This window comes from Xenopus laevis, chromosome 7L (genome assembly GCF_017654675.1).
Source record: "Xenopus laevis strain J_2021 chromosome 7L, Xenopus_laevis_v10.1, whole genome shotgun sequence".
Classification (NCBI taxonomy): domain Eukaryota; kingdom Metazoa; phylum Chordata; class Amphibia; order Anura; family Pipidae; genus Xenopus; species Xenopus laevis.
This window is the reverse complement of record NC_054383.1, coordinates 24,039,420-24,052,116: the sequence shown is the minus strand read 5'-3', so window position 1 is coordinate 24,052,116 and position 12,697 is coordinate 24,039,420. Positions and strand designations below refer to the sequence as shown.

Below are 12,697 nucleotides of genomic sequence, written 5' to 3'. Positions count from 1 at the left end.
TCCCTCACTCTGGCCTCAACATGAGTTTCCCTTCGGATCATTATCTCTCCTCCTCGTACAGGAAGATTTTCGGGGACTCTCCTCGAGCTTCATCTTCTCGCCCGGGACCCAGCGGCTCCTCCAGAACTACAGTTCCCAGCGGCTACAGATCCCACTCCCTGTCCCGCACTAATGTCCCTTCTTCTGCCTACAGGAGGGCCGGATACTTGGCCGCAGACGCAGTCGATTTGTCGCAAACTTCGGCGGTGAATAACGAGTACAAGATCATTCGCACCAACGAGAAGGAGCAGCTGCAGGGGTTAAACGACAGGTTTGCGACGTTCATAGAGAAAGTGCGGAACCTGGAGCAGCAGAACAAAGTGCTGGAGACCGAGCTGACTGCGCTCAGACAACGACACTCCGAGCCCTCCAGACTGGGGGAATTGTACCGACTGGAGATGAAGGAACTCCGGGCTCAGGTGCACGATCTGAATGCGGAGAAGGCTCAGATCATTATAGAGAGGGACAACCTGGAAGATGATCTAGAGAAACTCAAAGGGAAATATGAGGATGAAATGAGAATGAGAGAGGAGACTGAATACGCGCTGAAGTCGCACAAGAAGGACGTGGATGATGCCACAATCGCTCGCCTGGACCTGGAGAGGAAAGTGGAGTCTCTGCTGGACGAGATCTCCTTCCTGAGGAAAGTCCACGATGAGGAGGTGACGGAGCTCATGTCCATGATACAGACTTCCCAGGTGTCCGTGGAGATGGACATGTCCAAGCCCGACCTCACCTCCGCCCTCAAGGAAATCCGCGGTCAGTACGAGTCGCTGGCGGCCAAGAACCTGCAGTCGGCCGACGAGTGGTACAAATCCAAATTTGCCAACCTCACCGAGCAGGCGTCCCGCAGCACCGAGCTCATCCGAGCCAACCGGGAGGAGATGAACGACTACAGGAGGCAGCTGCAGTCAAAAACCATCGAGATGGAAAGTCTGCGCGGCACCAACGAGTCTCTGGAGAGGCAACTTCAAGAGATGGAGGACAGACACATGGCAGAAACTGCTGGGCTCCAGGTAAACCTCTCACACCCCTATTGTCAACTCATGTCCTTTACATTTGTTTCATGTCAATTAAAAATGGGTTAAATCCTAAACCCCGAGCAAATCAGCTCCAATGTGCTCCTTCTGCCATGTTTCAATCAGCCCTGTCCATGGTGGTGAAATGGGTTAAATCTGCACCTTCTAACTAGTCTTCACCCTGTCCAATGTGCTGGAAAAGGGTTAAATCTGCACCCCAAGCAAATCAGCACCTTTTGCCTGTTGAAGATGGTGGAATGGGTTAAATCTGCACCCTGAGCAAATCAGCACCATTGTGCACAATCTGCCTAGTTTTCACCCTGTCCAAAGTGATGGAAAGGGTTAAATTTGCACCCTGAGCAAATCAGCACCAATGTGCACCTTGTGCCTAGTTTTCACCCTGTCCAAGGTGGTGGAAGGGGTTAAATCTGCACCCCAAGCAAATCAGCACCTTCTGCCTGTTGAAGATGGTGGAATGGGTGAAATCGGCACCCTGAGCAAATCAGCACCATTGTGCACAATCTGTCTAGTTTTTACCCTGTCCAAAGTGATGGAAAGGGTTAAATTTGCACCCTGAGCAAATCAGCACCTTGTGCCTAGTTTTCACCCTGTCCAACGCACTGGTTAAACCTGCACCCCAAGCAAATCAGCACCTCCACCATAGTTTTCACCCTTTAGAAGGTGGTGGGATGGGTTACATCTGCATCCTGAGAAAATCAGAACCTTCTGCCTAGTTTTTACCCTGTCCAAAGTGATCGAAAAGGGTTAAATCTGCACCCTGAGCAAATCAGCACCAATGTGCACCTTGTGCTTAGTTTTCACCCTGTCTGTGCTGGAAAGTGTTAAATCTGCACCCCATGTGAATCCGCAGCTTCTGTCTAGTTTTCACCCTGTCCTACGTGCTGGAATGGGTTAAATCTGCACTCGAGCAAATCGGCACCTTCTGTCTAGTTTTGACCCAGTCCAAGGTGCTGAAATGGGTTCAAGTCGCACCCCAAGTAAATTAGCACCAATGTGCACCTTCTGCCGAGTTTCCAATCAGCCCTGTCCAAGGTGGTGGAATGGGTTACATCTGCAGCATGTGTGTCTAATACAGCCTAGTTTTCAATGAACCTGTCCAAGGTGCTGAAATCCCTTTCATTCCTCTGTGTAGAGTGTGTGAGTTGCACCAGTACAAATATGTGTAGCTATCCAGAGCTTGGTCTATGCATGTATCTGTATAATGTATCTGTATAATGGATATATGTAGTGCTTAAAGTATGGTTAGTATATATATTTATTTAATGCATAGCTGGTCTTTTTATATGAATCTTTGTAATTGCATTGATTTTGAAGCTCAGCTGCCTGGTGTGTAAGAGTTAAGTCAAGTAGAGTCGGTGCCCTCTCCAGGGTCTGGCGTGAGGAGGGGGTGGGGAAGGGCAGGGAGTGGCACCTACGCAACAAAGGCACTGAACAAACACTAAGGGATCAGATGGGCAAAGTGATGTCCCCTCATCTAAATGGTTCTACCTAAACTTTCCATTGAACACCCCCTTCCTCAACTTTGACATGAAGCAGCAGATTCATTAACCCCACCCTGTCCTGGATCTAATTTCGGCAGATTACAGAAATCATATAGAATAGTAAATGTTGTTTACACTTCTCCTTTCCCCTGAGCTTTCTTTCTCAGATCACTGGTTATACAGATATCTGCACACAGGAATTTAGTCAGCAGGGCAAGCCCTTGCAATTTTATTAATGCAGTAACTAAATTCCTGTGTGCCGGTGATCTTTCTACGAACCTTGGTTGGGTGGTTGCCGATTCCCCTACCACCGAGCACCAGGACACACTGCTTGGGTTTTGTGAGGTGTGTGGTCTCTCCAAATTGGCACCATCAGGCACAAATATACATGTAACTCTGCTGCTTTTAGTTTTAATACCATAATTATGATCAGAGGAATTGGGTGAGCATAAAATATATCTGTGTATGTACACACACACACACACACACACTCTCTCTCTCTCTCTAAATAGCGTCTCCTGCCCTGTCTCTCTCTCACTCTCTCTCTCTCTCTCTCTCTCTCTCTCTACTGGATGGGTGCACTCAGAAAACAATGGAAATGCCTAGGTTCTGGAGCATATATCAATATCAATAGAGCAAAGAAATCCGCACTCATAGGTCTTTTGTGATGTTAGAAAATGGGTTTATTCAATGTTTCAGCTCTTAGACTCGAGCCGTCATCAGGAAAGAGTCTAATAGCCGAAACATTCAATAAACCCATTTGTTTCATCACAAAAGACCTATGAATGGGGATTTCTTTGATATATATATATCTATATCTATATATATATATATATATATATAAAGTCAATTGTGGTGAGCGCACTCCTACCGGATTTCTTGGATGATGGGTGCGTTGGTCAAGTTTTTGCCTAGTTTTTACCCTGTCCAAAGTGATCGAAAAGGGTTAAATCTGCACCCTGAGCAAATCAGCACCAATGTGCACCTTGTGCTTAGTTTTCACCCTGTCTGTGCTGGAAAGTGTTAAATCTGCACCCCATGTGAATCCGCAGCTTCTGTCTAGTTTTCACCCTGTCCTACGTGCTGGAATGGGTTAAATCTGCACTCGAGCAAATCGGCACCTTCTGTCTAGTTTTGACCCAGTCCAAGGTGCTGAAATGGGTTCAAGTCGCACCCCAAGTAAATTAGCACCAATGTGCAGCTTCTGCCGAGTTTCCAATCAGCCCTGTCCAAGGTGGTGGAATGGGTTACATCTGCAGCATGTGTGTCTAATACAGCCTAGTTTTCAATGAACCTGTCCAAGGTGCTGAAATCCCTTTCATTCCTCTGTGTAGAGTGTGTGAGTTGCACCAGTACAAATATGTGTAGCTATCCAGAGCTTGGTCTATGCATGTATCTGTATAATGTATCTGTATAATGGATATATGTAGTGCTTAAAGTATGGTTAGTATATATATTTATTTAATGCATAGCTGGTCTTTTTATATGAATCTTTGTAATTGCATTGATTTTGAAGCTCAGCTGCCTGGTGTGTAAGAGTTAAGTCAAGTAGAGTCGGTGCCCTCTCCAGGGTCTGGCGTGAGGAGGGGGTGGGGAAGGGCAGGGAGTGGCACCTACGCAACAAAGGCACTGAACAAACACTAAGGGATCAGATGGGCAAAGTGATGTCCCCTCATCTAAATGGTTCTACCTAAACTTTCCATTGAACACCCCCTTCCTCAACTTTGACATGAAGCAGCAGATTCATTAACCCCACCCTGTCCTGGATCTAATTTCGGCAGATTACAGAAATCATATAGAATAGTAAATGTTGTTTACACTTCTCCTTTCCCCTGAGCTTTCTTTCTCAGATCACTGGTTATACAGATATCTGCACACAGGAATTTAGTCAGCAGGGCAAGCCCTTGCAATTTTATTAATGCAGTAACTAAATTCCTGTGTGCCGGTGATCTTTCTACGAACCTTGGTTGGGTGGTTGCCGATTCCCCTACCACCGAGCACCAGGACACACTGCTTGGGTTTTGTGAGGTGTGTGGTCTCTCCAAATTGGCACCATCAGGCACAAATATACATGTAACTCTGCTGCTTTTAGTTTTAATACCATAATTATGATCAGAGGAATTGGGTGAGCATAAAATATATCTGTGTATGTACACACACACACACACACACTCTCTCTCTCTCTCTAAATAGCGTCTCCTGCCCTGTCTCTCTCTCACTCTCTCTCTCTCTCTCTCTCTCTCTCTCTACTGGATGGGTGCACTCAGAAAACAATGGAAATGCCTAGGTTCTGGAGCATATATCAATATCAATAGAGCAAAGAAATCCGCACTCATAGGTCTTTTGTGATGTTAGAAAATGGGTTTATTCAATGTTTCAGCTCTTAGACTCGAGCCGTCATCAGGAAAGAGTCTAATAGCCGAAACATTCAATAAACCCATTTGTTTCATCACAAAAGACCTATGAATGGGGATTTCTTTGATATATATATATCTATATCTATATATATATATATATATATAAAGTCAATTGTGGTGAGCGCACTCCTACCGGATTTCTTGGATGATGGGTGCGTTGGTCAAGTTTTTGCATATGTAGTAATAAATGGACCCGCACTCCAATGTTCTTAGAGAAGAAAAGTGATGTATTTTATTCACAATGCATATCCAACGTTTCGGTCCATGCTGGGACCTTTCTCATCCTTGAGAAAGGTCCCAGCATGGACCGAAACGTTGGATATGCATTGTGAATAAAATACATCACTTTTCTTCACTAAGAACATTGGAGTGCGGGTCCATTTATTACTATATATATATCTATATCTATATATATATATATATATATCTATATATATCTATATATATATATATATCTATATATATATATATATCTCTATATATATATATATATCTCTATATATATATATTATATATATATATATATATCTATATCTTGCCCGAAATGTTGCTGTTCTGATGTATTGATATGTAATATACACTTTTGTGTGCTGCTTCACTCCTTTACTTTTGTGTGTATATATATATATATATATATATATATATATATATTCGCAAAAACTGGAGCACTCATACGTCAAAACAGCTGCCTAGGTGCGGTATTCAAAAATTATGTAAACCAATTATTGTACAAAAAACCGCACACTCAGGTCTTCTCAAAGGTGAAAAAAGAACATATTTATTACGACGTTTCGGCTTCTATACTTGAGTGTGCGTTTTTTGTACAATAATTGGTATATATATATATGTATATGTATATGTATATATATATATATATATATATATATATCTATCATATAAAGCAAGGCACTCACAGGACTTTAAAATATGGTGAAAATAAATGAAGTTTATTTATTATACCGTTTCAGTCTGAGACTATATATATATATATATATATATATATATATATATATATATATATATATATATAGATAGATAGATAGATAGATAGATAGATATATATAGATAGAGATATATATATAGATAAAGATATATATATAGATATATATAGATAGAGATATATATAGATAGAGATAGAGATATATATATATATATATATATATATATAGATAGATAGATAGATAGATAGATAGATAGATAGATAGATAGATAGATAGATAGATAGATAGATAGATAGATAGATAGATAGATAGATAGATAGAGATATATATAGATATATATATTGTGTAACGAATAGATATGTTTTAATAGATTAAAAGATCTGTTTGTCATTCTGGGAGTTGATGCAGAGGATGGTATTTGTGTGTTATATATATATATATATATATATCTCTCTGACTATTACATTTCTTCCAGTGGTTCTTCAAAGCAGTCGCTACAATTCAGATATAAAATATGACTCATTTCCTTGCCTTGTTCTTCCATTCCCTGCAGATTTTGTAAATTAATCACTATATTTGGATGGATGGCAACAGTGCCATAATCTATAAGCCCATTTCCCCATTAAAACAGGCAGATTTGCTTAAAGCTAACAGCTGGAAACATCCGTTTTTAACATTCAGTTGGGCAAGGACCACACCCACTTGCAGTCCATCGCCATCTTTCTTGGGTGTAGAACCTTGCTATAAGTGTGGGGCTGTATTATGTTGCTAAATATTATTTAATTAGATGTTCTCCCAAAAATTACTGGAGTCACTCAGCCAACTAGTTTTATTTTTTACTAGTTCCTTCTACTTTGTTCTAGCCTGCCATTGAAACGGCTGTCTGGTTGCTAGGGTAACTGAACCCAGCAACCAGATAGATGATATAGGGTATAGTGAGAGGGTTGATATTACCGTATATATTTTTTTAAAACCGATCATAATTTGTCTTCTCCCTTATATTTTCAAGTCTAGTAGTTCAACTCCAAGCTGTTTATTGACAATTTTAAGATCCGTTTGGAACGAAATATCAGTTTGTAAGTTTATATTAATACCGTTTATATATATATATATATATATATATATAATATATATATATATATATATATATATATATATATATATATATATATATATATATATATATCTCTGAGGATCTGATATTCTAAAGGATTTGCCCTTTAAACTAAATCGACATAGCCTCAACCATATAAGGGTATAGGACCTATTTTCCAGAATGCTTGGCACCTGGGGTTTCCAGATAAGAGATCTTTCCATAATTCGGATCTTCATATGTAACATCTGCTAAAAATCATTTAAACATCATCAATATGGATTCATGTGGCTCAGTTTGGATCAAGTACAATCTAATATGTGTTACTGTACATTTTATAACACAATTAGATGTATTTCTATGCTGCTTATATCAAACATTTCTATGCAGAGTAGGTATTACTGCTTCCAGAAATAGTTATTGCTAGACCTAATTACATTATGCACAATTATCAAGGAATACATCTGATTAATTGCCTCTGTGGCTCATCATTAAATAGAAATGAAACATTTGTCAAACAGGGAGAGGGGGTGGGAGAGAAATACAATATTATTCATTAGGTTTTTTGTTTGTAGAATTGTACTGAACGTTTACACTAGGGGTCCTAGGTTCGATTCCAGCCAGGGCACTATCTGAAAGTCGTTTGTATATTCTTCCCGTGTCTGTATTTTTTCCTCCCACAGGCCAACAACACACAGGCAGGTGCATAGGCTCCTGATAAAATTGACACTAATGTGTGAATGCAAATATTTACTTCTTCAGCCGCTGAGCTAAAAAATCTACACATCATTTTCAAGGGCTGGTTCACCTTTGTGTTAATTTTTAGTATGATGTAGAATGGCTAATTCTAAGCAACTGGACTTCATTTTTTCTTTTTTCTTTTTTAGTTTTTTTAATTATTTGCCTTCTTCTGACTCTTTTTAGCTTTCCAATAGGGGTTCACTGACCCCATCTAAAAAAAAAACAAATGCTCTGTAAGGCTACAAATGTATTGCTATGGTTACTTTGTATTACTCATCTTTCTATTCAGGCCTTTCTTTTCATAGTCCAGTCTCTTATTTTCAATGCATGGTTGCTAGGGTAAGTTGGTCCCTAGCAACCGATTTCTGAAATTGTGAACCGGAGAGCTGCTAAATAACTCGAAAACAACAAATAATATAATATAAAAACCATTTGCAAATTGTCTGACTATCTCTACATCATACAAAAAGTTCATTCAAAAGTGAACAGCCCCTTTAAAGAAATACAATTGGTTTTAAAGAGCAAAGTCATTTTTCAACATTGAAGTTCGACCTTTCAATACAAATATTTACGTATTTTCTTTATTTTATGTCCAAGCAAATAAGACTCCTAATTAATGGCCTGGCACACTAGTCATCCGGTTATGTTATAATTAAGAATGAGGTTTTGCGAATAACATTATATAAGCAGCACTGGGTCCCATGAATAGTTGATCATTTATAAATAAAGGATAACTCAGGCAGCTGAGAAAGTTGTTGGCTTTCTTGTTATATAAATATTTACAAGAGAGAGAGAGATGGACAAGTTCAGCAACCTCTCGCTTTATTTTCAGGATGCCGTTAACCAGCTGGAAAATGAACTGAGAAACACAAAGGGCGAAATGTCTCGACACCTGCGTGAATATCAGGATCTCCTTAATGTCAAAATGGCACTGGATATTGAGATAGCCGCATACAGGTAACCATTGGTCACTCCAGAGTGCAAATATACTAGGAGCATCACGATTTGTACAGCTTTACTAAATCTCCATGCAGATAATCCTGCCCACTCTATGATATAATGATAATATATTCCAACCCAGCAGATATCCATGCTAGGTCTGCCAGTTGTAATGGTGTTAAGACCCACTGTGCGGCTTTGTAATTGCATGTGATTTTCTTTTGTAACAAATATGTCAAATTAGTTCTGAACAATGCCAGAGACTATTATCCCACTGCTACTATAGACACCATCTCTCCCTACTATACCTGCTATTCCACAGTCACACTCCCTTCCCAGAGCCTATTATCCCACTGTTACTATAGGCACCATCTCTCCCTACTATACCTGTTATCCCACATTCACACTCCCTTCCCAGAGACTATTATCCCACTGTTACTATAGGCACCATCTCTCCCTACTATACCTGCTATCCTACAGTCACACTCCCTTCCCAGAGACTATTATCCCCACTGTTACTATAGACACCATCTCTCCCTACTATACCTGCTATCCCACAGTCACAGTCCCTTCTCAGAGACTATTATCCCACTGTTACTATAGGCACCATCTCTCCCTACTATACCTGCTATCCCACAGTCACACTCCCTTCCCAGAGACTATTATCCACTGTTACTATAGGCACCATCTCTCCCTACTATACCTGCTATCCCACAGTCACACTCCCTTCCCAGAGACTATTATCCACTGTTACTATAGGCACCATCTCTCCCTACTATACCTGCTATCCCACAGTTATACTCCCTTCCCAGAGACTATTATCCCACTGTTACTATAGGCACCATCTCTCCCTACTATACCTGCTATCCCACATTCACACTCCCTTCCCAGAGACTATTATCCCACTGTTACTATAGGCACCATCTCTCCCTACTATACCTGCTATCCTACAGTCACACTCCCTTCCCAGAGACTATTATCCCCACTGTTACTATAGACACCATCTCTCCCTACTATACCTGCTATCCCACAGTCACAGTCCCTTCTCAGAGACTATTATCCCACTGTTACTATAGGCACCATCTCTCCCTACTATACCTGCTATCCCACAGTCACACTCCCTTCCCAGAGACTATTATCCACTGTTACTATAGGCACCATCTCTCCCTACTATACCTGCTATCCCACAGTCACACTCCCTTCCCAGAGACTATTATCCACTGTTACTATAGGCACCATCTCTCCCTACTATACCTGCTATCCCACAGTTATACTCCCTTCCCAGAGACTATTATCCCACTGTTACTATAGGCACCATCTCTCCCTACTATACCTGCTATCCCACATTCACACTCCCTTCCCAGAGACTATTATCCCACTGTTACTATAGGCACCATCTCTCCCTACTATACCTGCTATCCCACATTCACACTCCCTTCCCAGAGACTATTATCCCACTGTTACTATAGGCACCATCTCTCCCTACTATACCTGCTATCCCACAGTCACACTCCCTTCCCAGAGACTATTATCCACTGTTACTATAGGCACCATCTCTCCCTACTATACCTGCTATCCCACAGTTATACTCCCTTCCCAGAGACTATTATCCCACTGTTACTATAGGCACCATCTCTCCCTACTATACCTGCTATCCCACAGTCACACTCCCTTACCAGAGACTATTATCCCACTGTTACTATAGACACCATCTCTCCCTACTATACCTGCTATCCCACAGTCACACTCCCTTCCCAGAGACTATTATCCCACTGTTACTATAGGCACCATCTCTCCCTACTATACCTACTATCCTACAGCCATAGTCCCTTCCCAGAGACTATTATGCCACTGCTACTATAGGTTTTCTTCACAGTTTATCTCTAGGAGACTAGGAGTGCTTTGTCTTACTACAAGAGATGAATGCTTTATTCATTTTATACAGAGAGTGGTTTGGTGTTGATATGATCTCATTTGCATTTTCATTCAATTCTAATTTGTCCCTTGTTATGATTTAACAGGAAATTGCTGGAGGGTGAAGAGACCAGGTTCAGCACAACAGGAATTAGCATGATACCTTCAAATCCACTCCCAAGTTACTCTTATCAGTCCCGGGTTCATAGTTCTTCCTCTTCTAAGGTTACCCCTGCAGTAGATTGCAGAAAAAAGGAGCAAACTGACGGGGTCTCTAAATCATCTAGTCGCATAGGAGAAACCTATGAGGAAATTATAGAGGAGACGGTTGTATCAACCAAGAAACTGGATAAGCCAGATCAAAATGATGAAGCTTTGGTGAAACCTTAGGAAAGATAAATCTTAGTGGGGTAATGTAAGAAAAGGTGCACATTTAGCACCAGATCTAGTAGCCAAGAACAACTGGTTTGATGTTAGCCTTTACTGTTTCAAAGAAATCTGCTGTTAAAAGCGGTGCTATCTTTGCCACTTGCTGCATAACCCCTTATCCCTACTAGGATAGATTTTTCACTTCATAGTCTGTTCATTCACACCAGCAGGAATATTAGTGGAAGCCACAGGACATGTCCCAAAACTAGAGTTGACATTCAAAAATAATGATGACACTTAAAATGTAATCTTCTGGCAGGCCCCTTGGCATAATTACCACTCCAGTGAGAAGCTACAAATTAAAGTAATCAAGTAGGTGCAAGCTACTTATTAACGTAATCAAGTAGGTGCCTAATTGCTCTTGTAGGGAACGCCCAACTTGTTCTAAAAGTCATTGGCTGTTGGACAATGTTGGGAACTGTCCACTTGTTTTCAGGCAGTGTCAAAGATCTCACATCAGATCTCGCTCAGCATTCTCCTACCAACATAGATTTCCAAATGGATGCTGAAAGCTCTTGAAATCTAATTTATAAATGAACCCAGTTGGCATTTCCAGTGCATAATCTCATGCATGGTGTCCATCACCAAAAAGTGTCGTAATCACTAATTGCTAGGAGCACATTCATCTGACCTGTACCAAATACAAGACATTCCACCCTCTTTACACTTAAAATTTAGACTTTTGGATGTATATGATCATAACCTTCTTTCTGACGTGGGGTCCACCTTTCCTTGAAGCACAGTAGACGTCCCATGGTATAGTTAGAATTTTAACCTTAAACTTAGCCTTTAATGAATTAATGTGATATCTTAACCACTTTACAAGTAAATAAAAAGCTTTACCATGTTTGGTGTCAGACATGTAGACGTGTTGTGGTAACTGTGAGCACAGAAAGGACCATTTCACATAAATAACTGTAATAGGGAACACTAGCCAGCAATCACACATGTTCATAACCAGTGGTGCAACAAGGGGGTTATGGGCTCCGTGCAAGGCACCCATCCTTCATTAGGGGATGAGCCCTGGTGCAGTTGCACTCCTTCTACTTATGAGGCTGCTCACAGCTACAACTGTATTAAATAATATTGTTAAGAAAGCATTGACTTGATTCACAATTATATTGTAACACCAAAGAGGAGCCTTAGATCACAGACTGAATGGAGGTATCATGATAAGCTGTATGGCCACTTACTAAATGTACACTCCTATTTATAGATGTGTCAAGTGACTAACGTGAAATGGTATGTAGTTTTCAATGCCTTATTACCAGCATTTTTAATTTAAAAATTATTTTTGCACATTGCTTCCAGATTGTTCACAAGTGGGTAATTGGTGTCACCGAACACTGGTCCGAAATGTTGTGTAACTGACTAAGCTGTAGGTAAGAACTAATACGAGGAATGAAATAAACTCTGTTGCATCAGTTTGTCTGAACCGTGTCGTGTTTGAAAAGCTGCAGAAACGAATATCGCTGAAAGTTTGGATTACGGACGGTCTATCTTCTCATGCACAAGAGCACTGTTAGTTAAAGGAAAGGTCTTACTAAACGTGCTCTGCAAATAAAAAGTAAGTGTAGAGCAGCAGCACACAACTGGGGCTCATTTATCAACACTGGGCAAATTTGCCCATGGGCAGTAACCCATGGCAACCAACCAGATTGCT

The 12,697-nt window shown here is 40.6% G+C and overlaps 1 protein-coding gene across 1 annotated transcript in view; it reads left to right on the top strand.

The window, feature by feature from the left end:
• The window catches only part of ina.L (internexin neuronal intermediate filament protein alpha L homeolog), a 12,796-nt gene extending 338 nt beyond the window's left edge, over positions 1–12,458 (top strand). Inside the window, 3 exon segments of the mRNA NM_001086482.1 lie at positions 1–1,055; positions 8,585–8,709; positions 10,713–12,458. The exon segment at positions 1–1,055 is cut by the window's left edge and continues 338 nt beyond it. Of these exon segments, the coding sequence (NP_001079951.1) occupies positions 21–1,055; positions 8,585–8,709; positions 10,713–10,995 (1,443 nt within the window). The 5' untranslated portion in view covers positions 1–20 and the 3' untranslated portion in view covers positions 10,996–12,458.
• Positions 12,459–12,697: the final 239 nt, after the last annotated feature.